The sequence below is a fragment of the Dendropsophus ebraccatus genome, chromosome 3 (genome assembly GCF_027789765.1).
Source record: "Dendropsophus ebraccatus isolate aDenEbr1 chromosome 3, aDenEbr1.pat, whole genome shotgun sequence".
Lineage (NCBI taxonomy): Eukaryota > Metazoa > Chordata > Amphibia > Anura > Hylidae > Dendropsophus > Dendropsophus ebraccatus.
In genome coordinates, this window is record NC_091456.1 from 175019509 (window position 1) to 175035261 (window position 15753).

General features: G+C 44.5%; 1 protein-coding gene across 2 annotated transcripts in view; it reads right to left on the minus strand.

Annotated features, from left to right (window-relative positions):
• The window catches only part of WDR7 (WD repeat domain 7), a 222565-nt gene that overhangs the window by 79946 nt on the left and 126866 nt on the right, over positions 1-15753 (minus strand). For both annotated transcript variants that reach the window (XM_069963174.1, XM_069963173.1), the window contains one exon: positions 13865-14086. In XM_069963174.1, coding sequence (XP_069819275.1) covers positions 13865-14086 — 222 coding nt within the window. The remainder of the gene's footprint in view (positions 1-13864; positions 14087-15753) is intronic.

A 15753-nucleotide genomic window follows, 5' to 3' on the forward strand; every position in this document is an offset into this window, starting at 1 on the left:
AACAAGCTTTGGAGGGGATCGTAAAATGTATAGGGACCGTGCATAGGACGTTATTTACTGTCAGCCTTGCAGGGAATGAGTTCCTGGCTCTGTATGACATCTTTTATGGACTCAATAAATCCAAATTGGATGCATTTCTCTTCTCGTTGGTGCAGGAGGCTGCAGTCATGGCCGCTGCGGTACACGTGAGCTCTTTATGTCCAAAGAGACAGCGGTGGGATCCCATGGTCCCGGGGTTTGTGTTTATTCCTAATGAACACATCACATTTAGTCTATGAGGCTACAAGAGTCGGAGGATCTGCACTCCGTGCAATAGACTGGAAGAGCAGAAGGAACAAGGTAAAAGATGTTGTCTGGTTTACTACACTCACCGGCCACTTTATTAGGTACACCTGTCCAACTGCACGTTACCATTTAATTTCTAATCAGCCAATCACATGGCGGCAACTCAGTGCATTTAGGCATGTAGACATGGTCAAGACAATCTCCTGCAGTTCAAACCGAGCATTAGTATGGGGAAGAAAGGTGATTTGAGTGCCTTTCAACGTGGCATGGTTGTTGGTGCCAGAAGGGCTGGTCTGAGTATTTCAGAAACTGCTGATCTACTGGGATTTTCACGCACAACCATCTCTAGGGTTTACAGAGAATGGTCCGAAAAAGAAAAAACATCCAGTGAGCGGCAGTTCTGTGGGCGGAAATGCCTTGTTGATGCCAGAGGTCAGAGGAAAGTGGGCAGACTGGTTTGAGCTGATAGAAAGGCAACAGTGACTCAAATAGCCAACCGTTACAACCAAGGTAGGCAGAAGAGCATCTCTGAACGCACAGTACGTCGAACTTTGAGGCAGATGGGCTACAGCAGCAGAAGACCACACTGGGTGCCACTCCGCTCAGCTAAGAACAGGAAACTGAGGCTACAATTTGCACAAGCTCATCGAAATTGGACAGTAGAAGATTGGAGAAACGTTGCCTGGTCTGAAGAGTCTCGATTTCTGCTTGAACATGACAATGAGTTCACTGTACTCCAATGGCCTCCACAGTCACCAGATCTCAATCCAATAGAGCATCTTTGGGATGTGGTGGAACGGGAGATTCGCATCATGGATGTGCAGCCGACAAATCTGCGGCAACTGTGTGATGCCATCATGTCAATATGGACCAAAATCTCTGAGGAAGCTTCCAGCACCTTGTTGTATCTATGCCACGAAGAATTGAGGCAGTTCTGAAGGCAAAAAGGGGTCCAACCCGTTACTAGCATGGTGTACCTAATAAAGTGGCCGGTGCGTGTATATTAGGGTATTATTAGAGGTCCCGGTTCCGGATTCTCATCTCTTGCTTTGAGTTGAAAGTGGCTACAAAGAGCGTGTGGAGGACCTGTCCTGTCCTGCACTACACACAGCTCATGATATAAGTGGACAGTGTGTAATGCTTAGTTTCCCCTGTGGTGGCGCTGCAGGAAAATTGATCACTTACTGACAGTATTCCTTGATCACTTTTTGCAGCAGCAGAACGCTTTGCCATCTACTTACTATCAAGGGAACCTTGGACGGTGCAGATTGGTGACATTTTAAAGGGTTTATCCAGCGCAACAAAAACATGGCCACCTTTCCCCCTCTCTTGTCTCCAGATTGGGTGGGGTTTTAAACTTAGTTCCATTGAAGTAAATGGAGCTTAATTGCAAACCACACCTGAACTGTAGACAAGAGAGGAGGAAAAGTGGCCATGTTCTTGTAGTGCTGGATAACCCCTTTAATGAATGGTCATTGAGGACTGTTGGTGGAAAATCTGTACCGGGCCCTGAATTACCAGCTGCCACTTATAATCACCGGCAGAGCAGACGTTCAGGCCGGGACGTGACTCCTCTTTCTGTACCCCCTGTAGATAACATACACCCCTTTTACCACTTTACTAGTGATACTCTGGTGATTTGGGTAGAGTAGTTGACAGAATCCGGATGTTCATTCTTGGTGTCAAGACCATAGTTAAGCAAACTTCAAGCACGCTCGGAATCGTCCAAACCAAAGCGTGCAGCATTTGATTAGCGGTGCCTGCTAAAGAAGGGTGCAACCCTAGGGGGTCTTGGAAAATATGGATACAGCCATAGGCCACCAGTATTCCAATGCTGCCCAATTAGACATGAGAATGCTCGAGTTATGCTCATCTCTAGTCAAGACCAATATAAGCCATTCAGCTCCTTAATGGGTTCATTCCAAGATTAAAACTTATCCCATCTCAAAGAATAGGTGATAAGTATCTGATCGGTGGGGGTCCCAACCAGGTCACAAGAACGGCACCTATGTTGAACCGCTGCTCCATTCACACTCTATAGAACAGCTAAAATAGCTAAGCACTGTACTTGGCCACCTTTGGCGGTCCCATAGTGAGTGAATGAAGTGTTAGTCCGTTTACTTAAAAGAGAAGTCCCCCTATCCTCATGATTGCCAAGAATTCCCAGTGGTTGGACCCCCACCGATCAGATATTTATCAGATACAGTCCATACAAGTCATAAAATTTCTGCTATGGATCTCCCACCAATCTGTTACCATGTAAGTAGTTCTTAATGTTCTCGAACTCACCCTAACAATAAATAGGGGCAAGTAATAGTACCGCGGGGGTTATTTCTAGGACATTATAAGATGGTGGCAGCGAGGAAGGAGTTACAGAGTGCAGCCTTCCTGAGGTTAAGAATACATACATCTAGTGAAGAGCAGCTGTGATTCCCCATTAGCTGGGTTCTATCTATAATATGTACCTTACGTCTTTGTACTCTCTTATTATCTCTTCTGCACTTGGAGGAGAGGACACCCGGGTCACTCGCTGAAGCCATTTCATATTCAGGACCTCTGCAGAGGTCAGAGGAGACGCTTAGAGAAATCTCAGGACAGGCACACTTGGCATTTAAAGGAAACCTTGAAGGTTATTCCTAAGGAAACCGCTCGAAATCACAATCCGCAAGTCCTGGCTTTCGATACACAAGATGGAAATCTGCCCGGGATTTTCTTTGAGGGCTTAAATTTTCAAGCATTCGAAAAAACATCCATAGGCTACAAAAAAAAATCCCATGCTCAAGGCGGGGATTATTAGCAAGGTTACCACCGGCCAGCGAGCTGAATTAAGATTCCAGCATGATTCCCCTTGGGAAATGATAGAATGGAGAGTATTGTGGTGTAATGGCTTCTAGAACATATAGACGGAATGATATCATCACAGGGACCATCATAGGAGATCAAGAGAAGTGACAACTGATGCAAGTGGAAGCTTAAGTCTAATGGATACACACCTGAAGAGCAGCTCTGAAGGTAAAGAAAGAGCATTAGTGTCCTTCTTCAGAAGTATCCCTGGGTTATACGGCAACGGCCTATCCTTAGGGCCCTATTCCACAGGAGCGATAATCGGCCAAATCGGCCCCATTCGGCCAATTTTCGCTCCGTGGAATAGAGAGAACGATCAGCCGATGATCGTGTAATCGGCTGATCGTTCATTTAGGTTCAGACCTAACATCGTCGTTCGCCACCAGCGCATCACTACGGTTGAATAATGGTGCGCGGCGGCGACTGATGATTTCAGCAGAACCATACATTACCTGTCCTTGCAGCCCTTGTTTCATACATTACCTGTCCGGGCCACAGGTCTTCTTCTCCCGGTCACGCGCGTCAGCATCGGCTTCAGAGCGGGGCTGTCCGAACTTACAGACCGCTCAGCCAATCACTGGCCGGAAACGCCGTGGCCAGTGATTGGCTGAGCGGTCTGTCAGTTCAGACAGCCCCGCTCTAAAGCCGATGCTGCCAAGCGGGACCGGGAGAAGAAGACCTGCGGCCCGGACAGGTAATGTATGAAAAAAGGGCTGCAAGGACATTGTTACCGGCCACGGCGTTTCCGGCCAGTGATTGGCTGAGCGGTCTGATTGTTTCACGATCATCGGGGCCGTGGGATAAGCCCAGTAAACGAGCGCCGATCTAGCAGATCGGCGCTTGTTTACATCGTTACTCGGCCCGTGGAATAGGGCCATTAGGATCTTCGGGATCTCCCTCATCAGTTGCCCATCCAACAGCAATGCCTTTCCTGTGCACAAGGCAGGCCATCAAAATAAAATTCTACAAAACCCCTTACACTTGGTATTTGGGTCTTTAAAGGGGTTATCCAGCGCTACAAAAACATGGCCACTTTTCCCCCTCTCTTGTCTACAGTTCAGGTGCGGTTTGCAATTAAGCTGCATTTACGTCAATGAAACTGAGTCCCAAACCCCACCCAATCTCGAGACAAGAGATGGGGAAAAGTGGCCAAAGCCAGAAACAGACTATAAACAGAGATCAGATCATAAAGGAAAGCCTGAGATTTCTCCTCTGTTCAAATCTATTCCTGGCTTTTGCTTCAAATCTTTGGCAGATAATCTGTCAGACAATCTTTCTGTGTAAAGCACCCTAAGGTGGGTCACTGCTGTGGACAGTGATTGGTTGTGTGAACATTTCTTATGTATTAGGGTGGGTTCACAATCGTACCCGCTCATGGCGGCACGCATCTCCGCCCGTCCACCCAAAAAATTGACACGTCCATAAGCTACAAGCATACAAGCAGCAAGGAGAGCATGGTCAGAATGTCACTGGTGTGGGATTAGCCGCAGGTTAGTATGTGTATATGTATTTTCTCTCTCCACCCTCAGAAATCTCCTTTTAAAACAGCTGGCCTGTAACAAAGTGTTCACCAGGGAGTGGTGAGCAGTTGAGACTGGGACCGTTGAAATGAAGGGAACAGATGATTGGGTTAGGTGAGTACTCCTTTTCTTAGTCTTTAATAAAAAAATGTAATCATATCATCAGACAACCACACTGGTTGATACTGCTGAGGGGTGATTCTCAAAAACAGCAGGTGATCGAGTGGGCACAGCTCTGATCATCATTAAATGACAACCCGTAGCTGCTGTTCTGATGGCTTCCTGATTCATGTGACGGGTTGTCCATGCAGGAAATGCCTGCTCATCCAATCACTGGCTGAGGCGATTACCGCTGTATACAATGGGGATGACACATCCCAGGTACTAAAAAGAACTTTAGGGCAGTAGGGCTTGGCATTTATTATAACAGCAGTTCGAGGGGACCATGATAGGTGAGTATGCTATTTTGTTTTTTTTTACAGCAGTCAATGAAAAGAGGGCAGCATAAGCTAGTGACAGAAAATGATTAGTGTATTACATCAATATGTTCAGCCGGAGAATGGGCTTCATGGCATACAACTCCCTCTACCCTTCAGATGTTGACTGACAGCTGTCTGCCTATATGCAGTATAGACAACTGCCAATCAGCAGTCGGTAGGCTGCGTGTGCTAGTGCTCATGAATATCCAGGACTAGTGAGCACACCCAAATAACGAAAAGGACAAATTTGCCATTCTCAGTTAGGTCTTTTTACTCAGGGGAATATCCCCAAATCAGCTGCACAAGTGATACATGGTGTTCATCGTCTCTGTCACTGGCTTATGCTAGCATAAACCTACCGAAAGAGTCTTTTTTTTTAACTTATCTGCCTTTTTAGGGGCAAAGGGTTTCTGGAACAGCAGAGTAACAATACCCGGCTCCAATAACTCTACCTGTGTGTCTAACATATTACCAGGCCAGATTGCTGTCTGCAGGAAGTAAAGAAGGTTTATATTGAATGACAGCAAGCAGAGATCTTGAATTGGAATTGATTTTCCTCCTACAATAAATAACCTTTATTTAGGGGGGACCAGAAAGCCCTTCCTGCTATAAATGTCTCCACTACTCAACAAAGCAAATAGACATTGCTGCGGCCCTCCTGCACAGCCACATGAAGATCTCTCCGTATCCTTCAAAATACAGCCTGCAAAATCAATACTGTCAGGACAAGGCGTGGAGAATGAATAAAGCTGTGGATGTGGGATACTGAAGAGCGCCCGCAATTTTTTCAATTTGCCTTTGCAACGCTCTATTGTTGCCACAGGGAAAGCATGTTCTATACGTGAGTGTGTGTGAGCGTGTAGACAACCGATAACCGGGGAGGTTATTGGAAGTGCAAGGCAGCAAGGTAACAGGCAGAATACACTGTAATGAATTGCTAAATTACTACTGTGTTCATATGGGATCACTTATTACACTGACTTCAATTGTGCTGAAATGCATTGTGATTCATGGGACGGCAGCGAGGACAATGAATTAGTAATAAGCGGCTTCATATTTATATGTGTTGATAAATGGAGCAACAAATTAAAACCCTTCACCGACTACAGAGAGAGGAGCAATGGCGGCAGACCTGAGGAAGGCTGCAAGGAGGTTAGCGCTAAGGTTAAAGCAACATTACATATAACCTCCTATCTATCTATCTATCTATCTATCTATCTATCTATCTAATTTACTTCTATCTAAACATCTAAAGTTATCTGGTACTTATCAGCTGCTATATGTCCTGCATTAAGTGGTGTATACTTTCCAGTCTGACACAGTGCTCTCAGCTGCCACCTCTGTCCATGTCAGGAAAGGTCCAGAGCAGCAGCAAATCTTGATAAATAAAAAAACCTAACCTGCTCTGGACAGTTCCTGACATGGACAGAGGTGGCGGTAGAGAGCACTAAGTCAGACTGGAAAGAATACACCACTTCCTGCAGGACATGCAGCAGCTGATAAGAACCAGATGACTTTAGATGTTTAAACAGAAGTAAGTTACAAATCTATATACATTTCTGACACAAAATGGTTCGAAAGAAAAGCATTTTACTGGAGATCTCCTTTTAATGATCAAAAAGAAATATACAGTGGCAAATTAACTATTTGTACCTACACACATATCACTGCTGCATATACACACACAGTGCTGCAGCCCATATACACACAGAGCGCTGCTACACATACATACATACATACATACATACACACACAGCACAGCAGCATATACACACAGAGCGCTGCTACACTTACATACATACATACACACACACACACAGCACTGCTGCACATATACACACAGCGCTGCTGCACATACATACATACATACATACATACACACACACACACAGCACTACTGCACATATACACAGAGCGCTGCTACACATACATACATACACAGCACAGCAGCATATACACACAGAGTGCTGCTACACATACATACATACACACACACACAGCACTGCTGCACATATACACACAGCGCTGCTGCACATACATACACACACACACACACACACAGCACTACTGCACATATACACAGAGCGCTGCTACACATACATACACAAAGCACAGCAGCATACACACACAGTGCTGCTGCACATACATACATACATACACACACACAGCACTGCTGCACATACACACACACAGCACTGCTGCACATACACACAACACTGCTGCACATATACACACGTACACAGCTGCACATATACACACAGCACTGCTGCACATATACACACAGAGCGCTGCTACACATACATACACAAAGCACAGCAGCATACACACACAGTGCTGCTGCACATACATACATACATACATACACACACACACACAGCACTGCTGCACACACACACACACACACAGCACTGCTGCACATACACACAACACTGCTGCACATACACACAACACTGCTGCACATATACACACGTACACAGCTGCACATATACACACAGCACTGCTGCACATATACACACAGAGCGCTGCTACACATACATACACACAGCATAGCAGCATACACACACACAGCGCTGCTGCACATACATACACACAGCATTGCAGTATATACACAGATACACACAGCACGGCTGCACATATACACACAGAGCGCTGCTACACATACACACACAGCACTGCTGCACATATACACACACAGCATTGCAGCATATACACACACAGCACTGCAGCACATACATACAGCACACTACTACACATACTTACACACACAAACACAGCTCTGCTGCATATATACACACACAGCACTGCTACACATACATACACACAGCATTGCAGCACATACTCACAGTTTTATTTTTATAGCATCCTTGATACCAGGGTATCCATGTGTTTAGGGACTCCCTAGGACTGCATCCAACCTCTTCAGTCACCAGTAATTAAATGCTGAGAGTTCGTGCTCAAGGTTCACTTATCTCAATTGGTTTGTACTACTGCTCATACTTACATACCCCAACAAAAACACAAATCCTACCAAATCTGGATAATAAAAAAAAACAGCTACTTTCTAGCTAAAACAGCGCCCCCCTGTCCTCAGGATGTGTGCGGTATTACAATTCATCTCTATTTACTTTATTGGAACTGAGATGCAAACCAAATCTGAGGACAGGAGTGGAGTTACTTCAGAAAAAAAAACGGATAACCCCTTTAAATCTCACAGGAAGAAGATATGGAGGAAGCGATTGTCCATTATCGGGATGCAGATGGGAGACGATTGGTCGTGAAATGTCAGGTGTTGTAGTACATCACATTACGTGTCCAGTCGCTTCTATTAGGTCCTCGGAGGTCGACGCCTTTCACTTTCTTGGCAGTTGCAGAGAGTAGTCGGTCTCGGGACTGGAGCTGCGTTTAGGAGATTCTGCCCACTTCTCAGTCTGGACATCTTTGTTTAAACTTTGACTTGGCTTAAATGAAGGAATTAATATTGACAAAAACATCAAGGGACCTAATGAGTTGTTAGTTAAGGCAATAAACATGTCACATTAGAGTCGGCCAAGGAACGAGGTAATTAGCCCCGCGAAAAAAAAAAAGAAAAAAACTCTGCCGATCCGAGCCGCGCACTCCCCGCTTTTAACCTCTCAGTCCATTATCTGCTACAGGACAAGTGGGGGCTCGGCTAATGTATATTTTCCAATACGCGTCAGCTCTGCTACACCGGCCAGCGACTGCATTAACCTGCGTTAACAGCTGCGGGTTAATACAAAGGGGTTTTATCCTTTACTGCAAAGCTGCTAAAGTGAAAAGGCTAAAGGAGGACGGAGGGGAAAGAAAACGGCGGGGGCACCAGGCCCGGGTACAACCATTATAAATCAGACCATGTAAGGGTGATTAAAGGGTGGTACTAACATAGATGGGGTGACGGGCTGAAGGAACGCTGGCTTATGCTTATTTATTTACACAGTCCCTACATAGCTTACAGCGTGGCGTCCTCTGGGGAGGATTAGTCCACAGGAGATGGAGGCCGGCGATATACAGCAAAGTGTTACGGTGCAGGAGGATAGCGTCGAGCGAAACGAGGGAGGGAAGAAGGATGGCTCTGCTGAGCTGTAAACCAGACGGCCAACGCCTGGATGGAATTTAATCTGCCTGGGATTGATAAAACCCACAGGAGTTCAGTATTGAGCAAGAACATGACTTGTGGTAGTCTCCAACACAAAGGGGGAGATTTATCAAACATGGTGTAAAGTGAAACTGGCTCAGTTGCCCCTAGCAACCAATCAGACTCTTTGGAAAATGAAAGGTGGAATCTGATTGGTTGCTAGGGGCAACTGAGCCAGTTTCATTTTACACCATGTTTGATAAATCTCCCCCAATGTTTTTTTTACTTACATAAAAGTTTGGGACCCCCCACCACCAATCTCCAAATGATAACCCCCCGACTCTAAACTGAGAGTGGATGCCTTTGGAGAGAAGTATGGGGGGGGGGGACACACATTCTGAAGCCAGACCCTATTATACTGGGAGTAATAGGCCACCAGAGCTGTCAGGCTGCGGCCTATTCCACATGGACACTGGATGGTGCCAGTATTACTTCATTATCTCCTCTAGTAACAGATGGGGACAGATGGAAAGCATGTCAGACTACACAGGGTCTGTTCGTAGTCTGTTACCATGGCGACACACAAGACTGCATAGGAGCTGTATGCATAAGGTTTGTACTTAAGACTGTTTGCTTAAAAGTCTTATTTTAAATGCAGTGGAGACACAAAAAATTGGCCATACTCAACACCCAGGCCTGAAGGTAAACGGTAAACATGTGGTCACAGCAGTCCCATCATGACAACCCCCATACTTATAATGTAGTAGGGAAAATAGATTTCAGAGTCCCCTCTGTAAAATAGAACAGACTTTCTTGCAGGGATGGGGAATCCATGTATTTTAGCAGTCACTGTTAAGAAATGGGGGGGGGGGGGGGTATTGAGGTTGTGGAAACGTCTGTCTGTCCAGAGCACTCTAACGATTATTGGGCCGTGTAATAGGCCCAGAAAACGAGCACCGATCTAGCAGATCGGCGCTCGTTTACATTACTGATCGGGCCCCCATCGGCCCGTGGAATAGGACCCTAAGAGTGACTAACAGTGGCAGGAAATTGAAAATGCTCTTTAAGATGGCCCTACATATAATCTAATTTGTATAAGGCTACATTCACACATAGCAAAACTGACGGAATTCCGCTAGTTTTGCTACGTGTGAACGGGGACTTAGGACAGTATGACAGTCTCCCAAGCAGAAAGAAATCAGATTAGATCCTAGAGAAGACTCTAAAATAAAAATGGGGTTTCACTAGAGATGGGCACAACTGGAGCATGGGCTGGACAAAGATAGCCAGACATCACCGATCACTGCACACAATATAGGGAAAAAACATAAAAAACAAACAGACATGTATGCCTGACCGGTCCAAGTATGTATGGAGGGAGGTTGGCTGCCAGGACATGGTAGAGGTAGTAATCCTGCAACCAAGTTGGTAACCACCATCTTTGCTCCCACCATTGCCCTAATCAGCAATAACATCAATATAATAAACCACAGTGTAAGTGTAACCCCCAGGAATGACCAGAGTTACAGAACATCCAAAAAGACATGAAAGGGCAGGGGTGACGCATATAGTGCAGTTACCTGAGTGCGCAATTCAACTTCCATGTTTCACCCAAAATAGAACCTAGCCTGAAAATAAGACTTACAGTAGCCTCATTTTGCAGGGTTTTTGGTTGGAGTACACTTAATTATAAACCCTACTCCAACCCTACTACTACTACTAGGGGAATATAAGGCACCGTCTTACTTTTGGGGAAACACAGTATCAAAGTGAAAGCATATTGCTAGGTCACAACCTCACTGTATGATCGGGGGACTGATGTGCGAGACCACGCTAATCCTTAAAGGGGTATTTGGGGGGAAAAAAAATAAAAAATAAAATAATATATTTTATATATATATATATATATATATATATATATATATATATATATATATATATATAGCAACATGGCCTCTCTGCTTTCACCAACAAAGGGCTGCTTAAGCCCTAGTCTCAGAACAATTACACAATACTCTTCTAATGGTAACATGTAATATATCAGGGGGGGCTGCAAAACTAGTGATGCAGACAGCTCCCCCAGTGTAATGTCTATTCTAATGGTAACATGTAATATATAGACATCAGCGGAGGCTGCAGCACTAGTGACGCAGACAGCTCCCCCAGTGTAATGTCTATTCTAATGGTAACATGTAATATATAGACATCAGCGGAGGCTGCAGCACTAGTGACACAGACAGCTCTCCCTGTGTAATGTCTATTCTAATGGTAACATGTAATATATAGACATCAGGGGAGGCTGCAGGACTAGTGACACAGACAGCTTCCCCCAGTATAATGTCTATTCTAATGGTAACATTTTAATATATAGACAGAAATGGAGGCTACAGTACTAGCGACACAGACAGCTCCCCCTGTGTAATGTCTATTCTAATGGAAATATATAATATATAGACATCAGGGGTAGCTCAGTATCAACATGAAGCAGCGCTAGAGATATGTGGCTATACCAGGACCACAAATTCAGCAGTCAGCCATGTCACCCATAACTGCTGCCACCCGCTGTTATCAAATGTTGTGTGGCCCTAAAAAATCATCCTCAGTCGGTTGACAGGGGCTGCACCAACGATCCAGCGATAAAGTTCTGGAGAATAATAGAGCCCGTAACAGAACAGGATAAATAATGGAAAGTATTTACAAAGTCAATGAACTTTTTATAGAGCATCATTTTATGTATTGTGTAAATTGTAATGGCGGATTTACGTATAGCTTTATAATCCCTGTTACATGAAACATCTCATGTTCTTCCTGGACAGCTCTTATATCAAACCAAATTTATTTCCCACAATATATAGGTGACAAGTCACAGGAATGAGAAAGCACAGCGCAGAAGATGATGGCCAGTTATTGATTTATTGTGAGTGGATGAGTCACCAATTCTACGTATGTCACAATGGCCGTTCTTTTATCTCTGCTCCTAGTCTATCCCCTTAATGTAACGTGCTGTCACATACACTTGCCAGCCGTAAGTTTAAAACTCCCTGCCTAATATAGTATAATTTACTATTTGTCTGTGCAATCCTATACTTTGATGCCTTATGTGTCTTTTATAGCCAGTAGCAGGTTGCTTTAAAGCAGCTTTTGATAGGGAACCACCCACAAAGTGTTGGGTAATGGGGGTATATATACCTCTTAAAGGGGTACTCCTGCAAAAAAGAAAAATATTTAAAATCAACTAGTGTCAGAAATCTATAACTAGTTGTAAATTCCTTCTATTTAAAAATCTCAAGTCTTCCAGTACTTATCATCTGCCGTATGTCCTGCAGGAAGTGGTGTATTCTTTCCAGTCTGATACAGTGCTCTCTGCTGCCACCTCTGTTTGTCACAGGAACTGAACAAAATAAGAAAGGTTTTCTATGGGGATTTGCTACTGCTCTGGACAGTTACTGACATGGAGGTGGCAGCAGAGAGCACTGTATCAGACTGGAAAGAATATATCACTTCCTGCAGGACATACCGCAGCTGATTTTTTTTAAATAGAAGTAAATTACAAATCTCTATATGTTTGTTACGCCAGTTGATTTGAAAACATTTTTTTTAATCACTGGAGTACCCCTTTAAGAAAACATTACTCATTGGTTCCAGACATAGTGTCAGCTCAGATCCATTGAAGTGAATGGAGTAGAGATGTAGTACTACACAAAACCTGAGAACAGAGGTGGCACCATTTTTAGAAGAAAGCAGTTATGTTTTTCTACTCTTGGATAACCCCTTTAAGGTTCTACCCTAATAGATCAGTAGCTGTCCCTTCTATAGGGGTTAAGATGTCTTCTATTTAGCTGTGATTGAACACTTGTAGAATACACGGTGATATGAAAGCTTCCCCCGCTCAGTAAATAGACATCTTCAGGTCATTTTTCGCGGACTCTCTGACATCGTGTAATGTAATTTTGCAGCGTTGCTTAGTTTACATAGAAAAATGTCAAAGTCATTGGAGGGGCCGAGCCGGACTGCGGACTGTATCCTCATATAATGATGTTATGACACATGTGAACTGCAATCAGCGACTGTCAATCAATCCCCCCGAATAAGAACAAACAGCCAAGGCTCCTACAGCCCACAGAGTCTTGTAAATCGGGGGATTATAAATGTCAGGCCACTCCATTTAATCTGCACAACTTCATGGGCTCGAGGAGCAAGCTGCACTAATAGAAAGAGAGCCCGAGAACCTGACACAACCTAGGCCATGCCCTTGGCTCCTCCATGAATCCATTATTCCTTCTATTGAGATGGGAGGACAAGAGCCTATTTTGGGGGAAGACGTGTGGGATTTATTCTCTAATATCAATGGGCAACCATTAACTTCATGTTCTCTTCTCTTGGGTATCATACTGTTGTGTCCAAGAGGTTGTCACTTCCACTACACCACAGTCAAAATGGACTCCCAACCATTTGGGCCAAGCCACAAGATGCTAATCTTGTCACCACCCAAGGTACCATACCAAGGCCAAAGCACCACGAGCCCCAAATAATTTTTTTACTTTTGCATTGGTAACACTATTAATAATACGAAAGTGATCACTTCATAGGATGCATATACATCATACATCGGTTCACACCTATAGACAATCCATATTACTTACACGTATGTCGAGCAAGAGAGTAGTTGGATCCGCCAGTGGTCAGCCCGAATCCCTCTGGAATCTGACTGGAGCTGCGCGGCCGGGTTAACAATTTTGGTGGTTCGATTTCGGCTCCAAATTCTGCCCCGATCACCCCTAAGAGGACAATGGCCGTAGCTTGCTTCCGACGTTCTTCATACGACGTAGAGATCTTCTTCACTGGAGGAAGGTTGGAGAGACAACCTGTAGAGAAAGGAACACATGATGGTAAGGGTGGGAAACATGCCGCACATTATAAGACTATTATGACCACTGATGTATAAAGGTACCAATTTTCCAAGACTGTTTGTATTGTAAGGTGAGGATGACCTTTATACGCATTGTAGATATGTGCTGGCTGATTTAAAGATATTTTGGTACGACCATGTGTTCGGTATAGACCACATGACCACTTTTCCAGTAGTGTCATCCATTACATCCCAGCTCTGCTGGATCCACGCATTTCATTACTGCATCTGGGTCATGTGACCTCTGATCAGCCACCATCTTGACTTTCACATTGCAAACTGAATCCTCTCGCTTTCAAATGTTCTATCAATCCCAAGATGCATTGGCAGAGCATCCTCATAGGCAGCTAAAGCCAGTATCATCTCTGCCCGCTGGCATTGTAAGTATCCTCATCTCTAGATATGTCTAAGTATGGATTCAGCTTGATCACATAGAAAACACTGGTAGAGATGGTGACCCCATTGGGAGCACAGAAACACATATATTTTCCAGGGGTTCATCATGAGATCACATGACCTAACTAAAGAAAAGAATTCCAGGAGTTCTCAGATAGAAAAAAACAACTAAATGGAGGTAATACTCATACAAGGAGCCACCTGCAATAGATTCAGCATATGGGTGGAGTTGCTTGGTGTCAGTACCCCACCCATCGGATATGAATGGCTTATTCTGACAATAGGTCATCACCATGTGGAACATTAGGGGTCGGCAGTGCTGGTTTAGGCATGCTCTCTCTGTTGCACAACTGAACGGGAACAGAAAAAAGCTATATACACTATGATAGATATGAAATAGATATATAGGTAGATATGAGATAGATAGATAGATAGATAGATAGATAGATAGATAGATAGATAGGAGATAGATAGATATTAGATAGACAGATAGATAGATAGATAGATAGATAGATAGATAGATAGAGTGATACCTTGGTTTAAGAGCGTTTTGCAAGAAGAGCTCACAGTTTTTCAAAATTGTTACTTGGTTTAAGAGCTCCCTGTACTGGGTGGGAGTGGAGGACACCTCTTTTAACGTTGGAAAAAATTGGCCATAACAGCCTCTTTATTAATGTGCTTCCAAAATTACCAAACATTAGATAATAAATAACAATATCATTGCAGTTAACCCATCATGTCTAGGGAGGTCTGGCAGATCACCCTGCAGCAGCACCAGTATTACTAGCTATCCCACCAGCCGCACCGCGCCGACTCAGGGGCTGACAAATCTGTCACCTGGCACTGCACCACCTTCTCTCCACAATCCACCAAAACAAGCGGGGAGTATCATCCCTCTTATGGGTCCCCGTCAGAATTACCACATTGACGTGCCCTGCAAGACCTCCTTACCGCTCGCTGGCTGTCATAACAAAGAAAGAAACTAAAGCTCACACCCGAACGCCAAAAGGCCTGCAATAGGGCGGGGGGGGGGCGGGCTGAATTGGGTCCGGCAAGAACTGAAGCTCCACCTCCTCTTCCTCTTCTGATAACTCCGCGTCCGTTGGTAAGTGACTCACCTAGCAACTCCCGCACTTTTTCCCTCAGCCCCTCACCCCTCCCAACTGGCACACACTTAAAGTGACACTGTCACCCCCTTTGTGCATTCTGACTTCTCTACACAGATGT